General features: G+C 31.2%; 1 protein-coding gene and 1 long non-coding RNA gene across 2 annotated transcripts; one reads left to right on the top strand and one right to left on the bottom strand.

Moving 5' to 3' along the window:
- Nucleotides 1-7,732: 7,732 nt before the first annotated feature.
- LOC146957312 (uncharacterized) lies at nt 7,733-10,312 on the top strand. Its single transcript, XR_015018271.1, has 2 exons — nt 7,733-7,856; nt 10,029-10,312. It is a non-coding gene; the product is annotated as an uncharacterized LOC146957312 (long non-coding RNA).
- A 1,123-nt stretch (nt 10,313-11,435) lies between these two features.
- On the bottom strand, nt 11,436-15,326 carry LOC146957311 (uncharacterized). Its single transcript, XM_085735587.1, has 5 exons — nt 14,966-15,326; nt 14,817-14,866; nt 13,016-14,536; nt 12,691-12,835; nt 11,436-12,320 (listed from the first exon to the last, which is right to left on the bottom strand). Exons 1-5 carry the CDS (start codon nt 15,066-15,068, stop codon nt 11,719-11,721), a joined length of 2,421 nt encoding a protein of 806 aa, XP_085591713.1. The 5' UTR covers nt 15,069-15,326; the 3' UTR covers nt 11,436-11,718.
- Nucleotides 15,327-15,896: the final 570 nt, after the last annotated feature.

Raw genomic sequence — 15,896 nt, 5'->3', positions numbered from 1 at the left:
ATTAGGTTATAAGTGTGTACTATTAAGTGGTTACTTAATAATGATTTAAATGTTTATCACAATTTTTTTATTACAAAACCATTTTTACTGGAATTGGGAAATGATTCGATGTGAAATCTGTTGGTATAAGCTGGAATTCGGATTTGATGAATTATTGAGAATGTTGTGATGAATTGTGTTGTTTATGATCAATCCGGTTCGGATCTGGTGTTAGCATTACTCATGGAAACCATTTTCACTGCAAAATGGTTTTGGAGTCTAACTCACGGAAACAATTTTCACTGCAAAATGGTTTTGGAGTACAACTCACGGAAACCATTTTCACTGCAAAATGGTTTTGGAGTACAACTCACGGAAACCATTTCCACAGCAAAATGGTTTTGAAACCAACTCACAGAAACCATAGCCATAGCAAAATTATTAGACAATTATTTTGGTTTCTCATAGAAGACTATCAAAACCATTAAACCATAATTATGGTTTCAGTAATAATTTCACTGTATAACATCTTAATCATTATTCAAAACCATCTAACAATAATAATTTCATTAAAAATCATTACACATTTATCTTGGTTTCACATACATGATTATCAAAACCATTAAACCATAATTATGGTTTCAGTAATAATTTCAGTGTATAACATGTTAAACAACGTTCCAGTAAAGAAACTCATAATCCATACTCATTTCTCTCACTAACTCATAAAAAGCTTATTCAAAACAGCTTATTTTGTGCAAAATAGCTGTTTTGCACAAACAAGCTGTTTTGTATAAATAAGTTGTTTTGAATAAGCTATTTTGCACAAATAAGCTATTTTATATAAATAAGTTGTTTCGAATAAGCTGTTTTGTATAAATAAGCTATTTTGAATAAGCTGTTTTGCACAAATAAGCTGTTTTGTATAAATAAGTTGTTTTGAATAAGCTGTTTTGCACAAATAAGCTATTTTGTATAAATAAGTTGTTTCGAATAAGCTGTTTTGCATAAATAAGCTGTTTTGAATAAGTTGTTTTGCATAATATGTTGTTTTGCATATATAAGTTGTTTTGAATAAGTTGTTTTTTAAAATGAAATCGGAATAAGCTGTTTTGTATAAATAAGCTGTTTTGCACAAATAAGCTGTTTTGTATAAATATGTTGTTTTGATTAAGCTGTTTTGCACAAATAAGCTATTTTGTATAAATAAGTTGTTTCGAATAAGCTGTTTTGCATAAATAAGCTGTTTTGAATAAGTTGTTTTTGCATAAATATGTTGTTTTGCATAAATAAGTTGTTTTGAATAAGTTGTTTTTTAAAATGAAATCAGAATAAGTTGTTTTGTATAAATAAGCTGTTTTGAATAAGCTGTTTTGCACAAATAAGCTGTTTTGTATAAATAAGTTGTTTTGAATAAGCTGTTTTGCACAAATAAGCTATTTTGTATAAATAAGTTGTTTCGAATAAGCTTTTTTTGCATAAATAAGGTGTTTTGAATAAGTTGTTTTGCATAAATATGTTGTTTTGCATATATAAGTTGTTTTGAATAAGTTGTTTTTTTAAAATGAAATCGGAATAAGCTGTTTTGTATAAATAAGCTGTTTTGCATAAATAAGCTGTTTTGTATAAATAAGTTGTTTTGAATAAGCTGTTTTGCACAAATAAGCTATTTTGTGTAAATAAGTTGTTTCGAATAAGCTGATTTGCATAAATAAGCTGTTTTGAATAAGTTGTTTTGCATAAATATGTTGTTTTGCATAAATAAGTTGTTTTGAATAAGTTGTTTTTTAAAATGAAATCAGAATAAGTTGTTTTGTATAAATAAGCTGTTTTGAATAAGCTGTTTTGCACAAATAAGCTGTTTTGTATAAATAAGTTGTTTTGAATAAGCTGTTTTGCACAAATAAGCTATTTTGTATAAATAAGTTGTTTCGAATAAGCTTTTTTTGCATAAATAAGGTGTTTTGAATAAGTTGTTTTGCATAAATATGTTGTTTTGCATATATAAGTTGTTTTGAATAAGTTGTTTTTTTAAAATGAAATCGGAATAAGCTGTTTTGTATAAATAAGCTGTTTTGCACAAATAAGCTGTTTTGTATAAATATGTTGTTTTGATTAAGCTGTTTTGCACAAATAAGCTATTTTGTATAAATAAGTTGTTTCGAATAAGCTGTTTTGCATAAATAAGCTGTTTTGAATAAGTTGTTTTTGCATAAATATGTTGTTTTGCATAAATAAGTTGTTTTGAATAAGTTGTTTTTTAAAATGAAATCAGAATAAGTTGTTTTGTATAAATAAGCTGTTTTGAATAAGCTGTTTTGCACAAATAAGCTGTTTTGTATAAATAAGTTGTTTTGAATAAGCTGTTTTGCACAAATAAGCTATTTTGTATAAATAAGTTGTTTCGAATAAGCTTTTTTTGCATAAATAAGGTGTTTTGAATAAGTTGTTTTGCATAAATATGTTGTTTTGCATATATAAGTTGTTTTGAATAAGTTGTTTTTTTAAAATGAAATCGGAATAAGCTGTTTTGTATAAATAAGCTGTTTTGCATAAATAAGCTGTTTTGTATAAATAAGTTGTTTTGAATAAGCTGTTTTGCACAAATAAGCTATTTTGTGTAAATAAGTTGTTTCGAATAAGCTGATTTGCATAAATAAGCTGTTTTGAATAAGTTGTTTTGCATAAATATGTTGTTTTGCATAAATAAGTTGTTTTGAATAAGTTGTTTTTTAAAATGAAATCAGAATAAGCTGTTTTGTATAAATAAGCTGTTTTGCACAAATAAGCTGTTTTGCACAAATAAGCTGTTTTGTATAAATAAGTTGTTTCGAATAAGCTGTTTTGCATAAATAAGCTGTTTTGAATAAGTTGTTTTGCATAAATATGTTGTTTTGCATAAATAAGTTGTTTTGTACAAGTTGTTTTTTAAAATGAAATCGGAATAAGCTGTTTTGTATAAACAAGCTGTTTTGCACAAATAAGTTGTTTTGCATAAATAAGTTGTTTTGAATAAGCGGTTTTAAAAAAAGTGATCCTAATAAGTTGTTTCGAATAAGCTGTTTTGCATAAATAAGCTGTTTTGAATAAGTTGCTTTTTAAAATGAGATCGGAATAAGCTGTTTTGCATAAATAAGTTGTTTTGAATAAGCGGGTTTTAAAAAATCATTCTAATAAGTTGTTTTGCATAAATAAACTATTTCGAATAAACTATTTTGCATAAATAAATTGTTAAGAAAAAAATTATAATATGGGGCTTTAATTTAGTGGGCTTGGTGGGAGCTTTTTTAAGTGGACTTTGAAATTTGGGGCTCTATTGACACCTCTACTTATTAGAATTAAGCTTTCACTTGAGGTGTAGAAAGCAATTATGTTGGGTGTAGAAAGCAATTATGCACGGTGCATAAGGATCTCCTTATGTACCATAACCACACCCCTTCAACATGTATGACTTTTATGGAAATATTAGCTATTTGGTCTTGTGTGTGATACAAAGAAAAAAACTACAACCAATTTTGTAATGAAGTGGGAACCAAAGTTAAAATACTTCAAATGTTAATAGAGTGAAGGAAGGATAAGGAACTAGAATCATAAATGATTGATTATCACATGAACTCATAGTGGAGAAGGAAGAGGTGAAAATTAGTGAAACGAGGAACCAAGGATAATATATGGATCAATTTGATTACAAACTTGAGTAATATACAGAAGAGAAATGATAAAGTATATGATCGATCATTCCAATTGACCTCCATTATAAAGAAACATCAGCAGTGGGAAAACACAACAATTTCAAGATGGAGAAACATTATGAGCCTTCCAATTGATTTCCAAAAGGTTGGGAATCAGAGACAAATATAAAAGGTTCAAGGCTAGGAAGCTAATAACTCCAACAGTGTTTATCTAATTCATGAGTCAAGCTAACACATATAGGGGAATTCACTTTTTCTTATGCATGTCTCAACATTATTTCCTAAACAATTTCAGCCCATTAGTAAAATTAAGGGGACACTAATAGTAATTATCAACTCATGCTCAGCTAATTATTGAATTAAACTAATTTAACATGAGAATTCCCATCACTATCTAATTTCATCATTCATACTAATCACAATATCTATTAATCTCACCTAAAATTTCAAGTTTAACTAATTAAATTCAAGCCTAAGAAAGGAAACCCACCTCAAAAGCTAATTTTCCACTTGATGCAGTTTGTCTTCTTCAAAGCTTCTTTGCTCCCTAACAAGTCCTCACTCCAGCTTATAACAACCCAACATCTATCTTCGATATAGAATTCTACATACAAATACCTTATTACTCAATTTGATTGAAAGGTGAATTTCGGTAAAGGGGGTTGGACGAAGATTGAGGGAAAAAGAGAGGAATTGAGTTTGTTCCAATTAACTTTGTTTCCTACTACTTTCAACACATGCAAGCTTGAAGATTGACAAAAATGGAGGATTAGTGAATGAGGGAGGGTTGGAGAGAGCTTCACGAGAGAGAAGGAAGATCTCAATTTTTCTTCATCTTTTGTATATTTCTTCCACTAACACAGCCACAGAAAAATTAACATTATGCCATTGCCACTCATCAGTATATATTTTACTATTTTGCCATTACATAGTTGTATTGACCACTTTATCCTTCACTTTGGTGGTATTGATCCAAATTTATTTATTTTTTTGATCCAAATATTTGTTAGGCTTTAGATAATTCTTATTTTTTTTGATTCAAATTTTGTTTATATTATTAGAATAGATCCGCAATATATTTTTTTCCAAAGTGTGTTAGATTTTTTTTATGGCTAGATTATTAGAAATTAAAAAAAAATATTGAGGGAGTAAAGTGTAGATTTTAACATAAGAGGGAAGGGGAATGTAATTCAAACTTCTCTTAGGGTAGTGGAGTAAACAATTTCTAATATGTTTTGAATAAGAGGGGAGGGGAGGGGAGTGTATATTTTAACATAAGAGGGGAGAGAACTGTAATTCAAGCATCTTCGAGGGGAGAGCAAGAGTAGTGTAATTTACTCTATTTTATATTGGATGGTTATTTCATAAGATAAAAATAGTAGATGAGAAAAATTGGTAGATACATCGATATAATTCATCAATAGATAACATAAATGAATAAAATCTATTCAAAGGACATAGACGTATAAAATATCACTCTTATTTACAAAGATGTATAGATACAATTCATCAATAGATAACATAAATATATAAATATATCGATATAATTGGTGGATGACGAGTTTAGTTTATTGGATAAAAATATATTATAATATGTGCCGGTCTGAGTTTGAATCCAAACGTCCAACTTATTTACGTTAATAGATGGATTTTTAATAACTATATCATTTCACACAAAAAAAACTCCATATAAAACTTCTTTTACAAAGATTACCCAAAAAGGGTATAATTGACATATGGGGAACAATTTGATCATTGTTATAATGTATACAAATACATATGAAACTTAAAGATTGCCAATCCAATTGTCCTTCAAAATAAAAAACTCCATATAAAATTTCTACTACCAAAACTATCCATGGAGTGTATAATTGATACACGTGACTCGATTTGAACCCTAATCTAATGTATACATATACATAAGTTTACTTAACGACTGCCAAAATTTTTGTATTGTCTTAACCTAATATTTTGGTTTGCTTTGACAACTCGATTTTGAAAATTAATTATGATATTTGCTAATAAAATAAATAACATTTTATAGAAATATTATATAGAAGATTTTTTTTTTTAAATACTCCATTCAACACCTACCGAAATTGCCCAAATCAAATATAATTGATACACACGACTCAAAATTAGTCACCTATAATGATATACTCCCTCCATTTCAAAATGAGTGTCGCTTTAGCCAATTGCACACAGATTAAGAAATAGAATAAAGTAGTCAAATGTCATAGCAATTTTACCAAATTATCCTAATCAACTATTGGTTTTTTTTTTTCATTAAAGAAAAAAATAATATTTTGGAAGTAGTGTAACATAGTATTAATTGAAGGGTACAATTGAAAAGAAAAAGTTATTATTGCATTGGAAACCGAAAGTGACATTCATTTTGAAACAATTTTTTGGCTAAAACGATACTCATTTTAAAATGGAGGGAATACTAATTTTGTCACTACATAATTAGTTAAAGTTAGTGACAAATGATAAAGATGTAAAATATTTATAATTTATTATAACATTGTTTAGTATGATTTTTGTTCGCGCTGACACACCTCTTCGCACAACGACACATGTTTCGCCGCGCGGCACAGCCGCGCTACCCGTGCTCAGCACGGGTATCTTGACTAGTTTACTTAGGAGAAGCAAGATCTCCTTTGATAAAATCCTTAAATAAATGTCTTGGAACATTTGTTAGCAAAATCTATTTTTTAAAGATAATGATATTTGAATATCTCTATTTTTTCATATATCTATCTATTTAACTCAATTCTCTCTTTATCACATCATTAACTTATTACATCTATCACATCACTCTTTTTTTTTTTTAATTTAAAATGTATATCCTCATATAGAGTACATCAAACGTTTTGAATATCTATTTAACTATAAAGATAAGTTTTGAAATTCATAATATTATTCAAAATACTCTATTTAGCCACTGTTGACTTTGTTGGTAGTTAAACATTTTATGGTTGTTACACATTTTAAATTCCTTTTTACTTCTACCATATGATAGTTAAACATTTTTCATTCTTTATATGCTTTTACACAGTGACAATTAAACAATTTGTACTCTCTATATCTTCTCCCTTATGTTAAGCATTTTAAATACTCTTTGTGCTTCCTTCTAAAAAAAAAAAAAACTCTTTGTGCTATATCACTTTAGTCATCAGTTTTTTCTTATTTACCAGATGTGATTACAACTTGTATTTTCTTGTAACTTGCATTTATAAATTACATTATATTGTTCAACTCAAGTTGAATTCATACTTTTAATTTATGAGGAATTGTTAGATATAGTTGAATATTAATTAGAATTAGTTTAATATTGTTTAAGATAGTTAAAAGTTAATTGTGATTAGTTGATTATATTAGTTAACTTACTATAACTATATAAAGTGATATACATTTAGTTATAATCAACTTCTCCATGCTAACAAGTCTAAAATCATTAATCTTTCTATTATTAATTTTTTGGCCTTTATCATGCTTCTCAATAATCATCATATCAATTATTTTACATTTAGATTAGTAGCGTGACAGTAAATGACCGACTAAATAAAAAGTAAGAACGTGAACGTCCTCGTGAGCGTAGCTTGTAACAGCCCGATTTTGCGTTAGATTTATTTTTAATTATTTATTTATGTGTGTTATATATGTTTATTTGTGATTATTTGCTCTTGTGTGTATTTTGGTTGGGATTCATAGAATTCGGAGTTAGAAGGGTATTTTAGTCATTTTGGACTTAGGGGCATTTTGGTCATTTTGAGAGTAGGGGTAGTTTTGTAAATTAGTTGAGGACTATTTTTAGTACTTAGTGAGAGTTATTATTTCACCAATTTACTAAAGAGCGTAGTAATTATTTTATTTACCGGTAAGTGGCCGTTGGTGATGTATTTTACCGTTGGTGATGTATTTTACCGTTAAGAGAGTAATAACATTTTTGAGGTTGGAATAGAAATGGGTTAGGCCCATTAAGGTTTGTGAGATAAGCCCAATTAAGTGAACCTATATAAACTAATGTTAGTAGAGAAATAGGGTTTTTCCACAACATTTTTCATTTGAGAAGAAAAGAGATAGAGACTAGAAGGAAGAACAAGAACAAGGGTTAGAGGCAAGAGAGGATTCATCATCTAAGAGCTAAATTGAAGCTTGGGTTAGAGAGTCTTGGTGCTAGAGGTAAGAGGGTTAGAATTCAACCATAATTCATAACTTTTTCTTTCTTACCCATTTTTATGAAATTGATGAATTGAATCTAATTGTTGTAAATTCGTGCATGATTGTTGTTGTTATGTTTGAGAATATGATTTATATGATAATTGCAAGCTAGTATGTGAATTAACATGTTGAAATGCATAATTGTGGGTAAATTGTGTTCTTGAGCAAAAATTGATGAAGAATGAAGTTGTGGTTGTTGAATTGTTGATGAATTCATGTTCAAATGTTGTTGTTGTTGTTTTAACATGTGTTGTTGATGAATTGATGCAATGGGTATCATTGAAATGATGAATTATGATGAGATTTGTTGTTGTTGTTCAAATTGGTGAAGTTTGTGTTAAGTTGTTCATGTGAAGGACCCAAATGAAATTTTGATATATGAGGTTGTTGACTGAGTTTTTGATGTTTTTGGATGAATTGGAATTGGTAGAATTTCTGTTTTCATATTGTGATTGTGTTAGTCGAGTTGTTTGGGAGAAAACGGGTTTTTCGTGTGAAACGTCGGTGTTTAAGCATTTTCGCAAAAGAAATGATTATGTGAGGTTTGGGAGAAATGATTTTGGGATGGTTGAAACTTGAATTTTTCTGTAGATTATGATAGAGCTAAGTGTCAGGAGCGTATAGGCGAAAACGGCGTCGAAAACGGATTAACGATTTGATTTTTATGAGCGAAAACGTGAAGGTTGAAAATCTGCTACTGTTCAGAAGCGCTACTGTTCAGAAGCAGTTCAGAAGCTGAACCAGTTCAGAAGCAGTTCAGAAGCTGAACCAGTTCAGAAGCAGTTCAGAAGCTGAACCAGTTCAGAAGCAGTTCAGAAGCTGAACCAGTTTAGAAGCTGAAGCAGTTCAGAAGCTGAACCAGTTCAGAAGCTGATCCAGTTCAGGAGCTGCTGTTCAGACAGCACGTCTGTTCTGTGTTCTCGCGTCTTTTTCTCACATTTCTGTTTTGATTTGGCTTTTGACGTAAACATGAAAGTTGTAGATAATTTTGTTAGCTTTCCAGAGGCTTTGGTTTGACTTAAAAATGATTTTTGGTTTGTGAGTTATGAGGAAAATACTCCAAGGTGGTCTTAGGGAAATTTTACGAAAATTCCGCATAACTATTTCTAAGTCAACCCAAACTCTGTGGAATGTTTCTTAACTTCAAACTTATGTTCTCTAAGTTCAATTAAGGTGTTTTAGAGTATTCAACTGATGGTGTGATGGATCTAACTTGTTTTGATTCGAAAATGGAGATTTCTTGAAAAGTGATAAAGTGAGACGAACTTTGTGATTTTTATGAATTCGTCGTATTTGGCCGATGAAATGCTTACGTAACCTCTACTGCACACACACGTGGACTATGAGAATACAAGGCTTAGGCTATTGAGCTTGTTTACTTGGTTTTGAATTAATTGTTCAATTAATTTTAAGTTATGACTTGGAGAGACGAACTTGACTAAAAATGACTTTTGAGAATCAATTGATTGTGAATCCTTTATGGGGAATTGTTATATGATATGTGAAGATGATTGGTGGTGCAATTATGTGACAACTTTATGTTGTGTGATTTTGATGTTGTTGGTGATTGTATATGTGTTAATTGGTGATGAATTGTTGATGATTGCATATATACATGTATTGGTGATGGTGAGGTGATTATTGTTTGTGTGAACATATGCATTTGTAGTTGAGTCATATGTTCATGTATTCATGACTGATGGTGGCGGATTTTATATCCAATTGAGGTGGGTACGATGTTTTTGTTGCATCGAAGGTGACGACTTTGAGGTGATTTGGTACCACATGCATCTAGATGAGTCTAGAATCATTGCATAAACTGTTGGTGGATTGAATTGCATTTGCAATGTGTGTGATGATTGTTTTGCTAACTGTAATTGTGGATTGGATTATTGATTGTTAATTGTTGATTGACAAGGTGAGTTGGATATATGTGTATGATACACTTGTAGAGATGAACTTGGAATGATAGTATGTATATGTTGAGATTACTTATGAATAATATGTATGAATTGTTATTCTTGAATATATTCTTTCATTTCCAATGTTCATGATAAATGTTTTTCGTGGATTATGATGATGTAATGCTAACCTTCAGTGGTTTACCACCCACCTTTCCGTATGGACGGGTAGATGGAGTGCAGGATGCTTAGTTGTTGCTTGTTGATGCCGAGGAGTGGAGTTCCTCTTTTTCATGCATGTGTCTAGATTAGGGCTCTGATCAAGGATAGTCTTTGCATGTTGTTTATTTGACTTTGTATTTCGGAGTTGTTGAGATATTCTGTTATTTGAGATTTGGATGATACATTTGTATTTAGTTTGGAGATCCAGAGATTGTTTATGAATTATATGTTGTTCCGCTGCTATGTGGTGTAACATGATCTTTATGCATGTATGAATTGTGGTTTATTCGGAGACGTAGCATCTATTTCTAGAATATTTCTGATGTATTCGCGTGTTTTACCGCTTAATAGAAATAGGGTGTTACATAGCTCAGTTGATATGGACAATGCATAATATATGCAAAGGTCCGGGGTTCGAACCCAGCCACCACCAAAAAAAAAAGTCCGGGGTTCGAACCCAGCCACCACCAAAAAAAAAAGTAAGAACATATTTAAATTTATTTATTAATCAAAACATTTTCTTGAATTTGTGCAAACATCCATGAAAAACATGTAAATAACATACGAATATGAAGCAAACATACAATGCATGCCGGTAAAAATGCTAAGAAGGAAGTCTCCTAGTTCATTTACTTATGGTTTCACATGCACACAAAACACGTATAAAGAGTAAATTGAATTATTATTCCTTAAGTTATTAAACTTGGAAAAATATATATTTCGACAGTCATTATTTTACAAAAAAAGAAAAATCAAGAAAGCTATGTAATAGTTTAAACATGTTTGAAGTAGAAGTGTAGAACATTTCTGTAGATAGAAATTTTAACTAAAGAAATGCATGATATACGAATCTATGAATGATTTAGTTTCATCAGCCGCCTCTTTGTCAGTTTTATTCCATGTAGACCATCAGTCACAACTTGGAGCATATGTGCGACATATTAGTACTTGAGTTAGAAACTAAATCAAGTTTGTAGACCAATAATTTCTGGTATAGTACACATTTTATCACCATTTTGATAGCATTGAGAATGTTCTGTGATACAAAATTACATAAATCATGATTATATTGTCTTTCCATAAATAAGTGTAATATGGTTTGGATTGTGCGCAATGTAATTGCATGTAGTCGGTCACATCTTGACTGTCCAATCAAGATCAGACGGTTCAGATGTGGTTGATTGCATGTAGATTGCAATTGTACATAACCCAAATCCATATAGTTTAGCTCAAAGCGGTCGGTCTAATATTATTGTTTTTGTACTTAGCTTGGGGGGAGATGAATAAGTGATTGCCATATGAAATGGATATATATATTTTTTTTTTGGTCAAGAAAATGGATATATTTTAGCCACAAGGCGCAAAGTAAATATCAGATCTGCAAGACTAAAGAAAGGGCTAAAAGAAAGACATGAAATAAGCATGAAAGCACATGGTATGTTGTACTAGATTGTTTTTGACATGTGAGGCTGGTTGACAATGCTAATCATATAATTAATTATCCAGTTGACCAGAAAAATATCATTTTTGTAGTTCACACTTCACATACATAGTTGGACCTTCCACTCGCACTCGATGTGACTCGGGTTCAAATCCTAAATTCTATAGTTGATTGGTTATACGTGAATTCTATTGTAAATCCTCAATCAGATTGATGTTCCTCTAATAATGCGTGAATTTTCCTTCACAGTACCAAGGGATTAAACAAGCCACAAATCAGAAACCAATTCATCTATCAAATAGGTAACTATGTGAAGCTCAAATTCCAAGCCATTTTCAAAGGCTTCAATGTCAAAGTCAAGCCATCTACCCAATGAAGTGCCCATGTCCTTGCTAACAAGCTCATCCACCATCACCTTTTCTTCCATGCTTCTAAACTCCAACATCTCCTTGTACACTTCTTCTGCTAACCAACCTTTCCTCATCACTGATGCCACCATGCATCTAGGCCATGCTTTGCACCTTTCAACAAAAACTTGCCTGCATCTTAATTCCATGCATTCACTTACACAGTCAAATATAGCTTTCCTTTTGAGCTTAGAGTATTCTTCATAGCTTTCCACACCAGTTCTCCGATTCTCCAACAGATCAAAGAGAGTTGGCATCATTATATTGTCTGTCTCTTCTGCCATCAATTCTACATTGCTGAGTATATCCTTTACATATTCAAGTTCCATCATCCTTGATGATTTTGTAGAGCTTTGCTCTAACCAATTCATCTTATATTCAGGTGATATAGATTCATTTATTTGAGAACTATATACTTCTTCATCTTGCATGGAAGAATAAACTCTGCTGCCTCCTAAAAAAAGGGTTATATATGAACAAGCATTAATATTTTATGGATGTATGTATTTGTGCAGAGGTATTAAAAAAAAACTTTCAAACATCTATTTTAATAACATAAACTTGATGAATAAAAGATAAATAGCGTCGTTATAAAACATGCAGGGGATATCATATATTTGACAGTGATTTGAAATTAGTCATAAAAGACTTCAAAGTTAAGCAAAATTGGCCAGCTGATAAGAATAATTTTGCAGCATGTCTCAAGGTTATTCAAAGCATGGAATGTTGCAAATTATAAATTATAGTTTTTTTTAAGTGAAATCTACTCAATATTAAAATATGCTCATCAGAAGTGTAAAGACAATCAAGGATTAAAACAATACCACATGTGCTATCTTCACTATCCAAGTTACTTTTGCTGATGAAAGGATTTTCAAAAGTAGCAACAGTTCTTGTATGCTGATAACATAAATCGTTTCCGCTTTCATTTTTGTTGTTACAGCTTGGATCTTCCATTGGTTCTGATATCTACAGAAGAGAAGAATGGTTGAGTAATAAAAGCATTATAAGTGTCCTCCTCATCTCTTTGACTAACTGATGCCAGAAAGTTGCCAAGGATAATATACTATGTTTAATACTTAAAACTTAAAATCATGTCCATAACAAATGAAAATGAGTAATTGACAATATAAAAGAAATGAGAGAGACCTGAAGTTGCTGATTCATGCCAAGCATTGTATCATAATTTGAAGAACAACAATTGTCATCCATGCTGCCCAATTTATCACTAAGCAGGTTCAAGTCAAAGCTATTGTCACATTCCCTTGATGTGTTGCATACCATGCTGTTAAATCTGTCTTCCAAAATAGATTCAAAACCAACAGAACACCGTTCTATTTCTGAGGTACATTGAGGTGGGTTAATGTGAGATAGCATGACACTTAATGAATCAAGATCCATTACATGTAACCTCATAGGAGATAATGATAATTTTTCAGGATAAACCTTATCAACGTGATGAAAAGAATCAACATCAATTCTGGTCCCTGTTTCCATCACTTGCTTAGTAGTCGACTGCGACTGAGATATGTTTTTCCTCAATGGAGATGTAAATGTAAATGAAATGACATCCCTGCTTTCTGTCATGCTATATGCATCATTGCAAGTACTTTCATCCATTGTAACATTACATTTTATAGATTTTCTATCATGAGTATTAACTACATTATCAGAACCTCGTGCGTCATTCTGATCACGCCTCTTCTTTTCTGAAGAACTCTTTCTTTTGGATACTGAAAACTCCTTTTGCTTATCAGTTACTCTTGTGCTGGACCTTTTAGATTCAATGTTAGAATTTACACCGCATTTGTTTGTTATCGTCCTAGCGCTGGTCGAACTTTCTGAAGAACAAGTTTGTGTTGACTTATTGGTGTCAACTTTTGAAGTTGATTTACCTTTGCTGGTTTGCCTAAGAACGGTGCTGTTCTGGCCATTACAATTTTTCTGGTTTGATTTTATCTCTTTCTTCTTCAAGTATCTCCTATTTCCATTCAAATTCAACATATCCCTACTTTGAACCTCGGCATTGGATGGTGTTACAAGTGAAGCAGATTTTCCTTTACCTAGGCAAGACCTATTATTTTCTGAATCTCTCGAACCTTTGAAGGTTGAAGTAGACTTATATAACTTGCTCCTCATCTTGGTTCCGTGTTGCGCTGTTTCCAATTTCTCTTGCAGATCAAGAGTTCTCAAGGGAACAGATAAATGTCCAACTGAAGACATTGTGCTCCTCATATATAATTGGGGACTTGCCTCAATGCTCTTAGCAGATGCCTCTAAATATGCTGCATTCTTAGGCTTCATACTAACATGGCTTTTGATAGGAGACAAATGTTTGTTGTGAGTAACTGAAATGGGTTTAGCAGACCTTGGAGACAAAGTTTCATTTTGAAATCTTTTCATCGTTGTATTTCCCATTTTATGAGCCTTTGGTTCAATGGTATCACAAGAAGACTTGTTTGACTTAAGAGCCATGTTTAAGGAATCTAAGTGACAACATAATGAAGTGGAGGAGCACTGAGACAATGAATCCAAACCCATGAGTCTGGCTACTAGCCCTGGGGCCTTATCACACCCTTCATCATCATCACTACTAATTGATAATAAGGCAAAGTTAAAATCACTACTTGCAATATCACTAGGATTTTTTCCATTGTCATCCATCTTTATCTGAAACAATTGTAATAATAATAAGAAAGGGTCGTGCTAACAAATTCTGTAAGGACACTTGTTAAGAAGCCTAAAAAGGAAGTTTTATGTAGAAAAAGTTAATTTCTAAAGTTTCAAAGCGCATCATTTTCAAGATAAAATTTATTTTTTAAATGTCTTAACAAAATGTCATTAGGGCACTTTTTAGTATTTCTTAATAAGAAAACCATAAAAAATTAAAAGAAAAAAATGGTTAAACTAGGAAACTAAGAAAGGTTGAAAAAATCACACTGGTGTTTACCTGTGACATTGGCATGATTTCAATGTTTCCCTTTGCATGGTTTGAAACATCTACAGAATAATGAGCAAAAAATATTCAGAATAGGAACATCACATTCACAGACACTAGAAAGAATAAAACTATATATATTAAAGACTAGAAATAATTACCAGGTAAGTTAGGATTGTGATAAAAGTGTTTCTTTGGAGATTTTTCATTCCGATCAAAGAAGCTAAGGAAGCTTCCCTTGTAACTTCTTTTCTCCATTATCATCAACAAAGAAAGAAAAAGAAAAACTTCCAACAAAGTGAGTTCTTTTAGACGGTTATTTTCTTGAACATAAAAAACCAACAAGAATTTTTGTTAAATGAGTTTGGTTTGTACTCAAAGAAAAGAAGATAGTCCAAATGAAATGAGGGGATGAAGAAAAAGATGTATGGTATGACTATGAGAGAAGAAGGAGACAGTAAATGGTTTGCGTAAAAAACACTCAAAATTTGGAAAGAGCAGAGAGGAAGAAAATAAATGTGCATCTCCTCACTCGTGGGGTGAAAATTAAATAACAAGATTGATTATTCATTCTTTCAAAAAAAAAAAAAAAAAGAGGTTGATTATTCATTAGTATTTTTGTAGCTTTGTTAGTAAATCACTAATTCACCATCATCATTTTGGGTTTTCAAAATTTCGCATAGTCATGAAATTGAATAAGGTTAATTTTTTTTTTTTTGAGGGAGAATAAGGTTAATTTATGTTTTGAGTAAATAAGCAAATACCTTTGAAATTGTAAAATCTTATAATTACCCCTCTGAAATTCGAGAAAAGGCACATACCCCCCTCAAATTGTAAATCGTCGGGCAAGTTAGTCTCTCCGTCCATTTCTTCCATTAAAGTTGATGACGCGTCTGTTAAATGACCACATGACACTTACACGTGTTAGATGGATAGCGACACGTCACAGGGGGTATTTGCCCGTAATAATGATGAACCCACTTATTAATAGGACTCACAATCTATATTGTGTGTATCTCTTTCTAAATGACAATCTCTATTTATTTTTATACTCCGGTCCTTAATATAAAAAGAAAAACCAAAAAACATCAA

This window comes from Medicago sativa, chromosome 1 (assembly GCF_051527215.1).
Source record: "Medicago sativa cultivar Bolivia chromosome 1, Bolivia_mono, whole genome shotgun sequence".
NCBI classification, from domain to species: domain Eukaryota; kingdom Viridiplantae; phylum Streptophyta; class Magnoliopsida; order Fabales; family Fabaceae; genus Medicago; species Medicago sativa.
The sequence above is the reverse complement of the archived record's forward strand: the minus strand, read 5'-3'. Positions and strand labels throughout refer to the sequence as shown.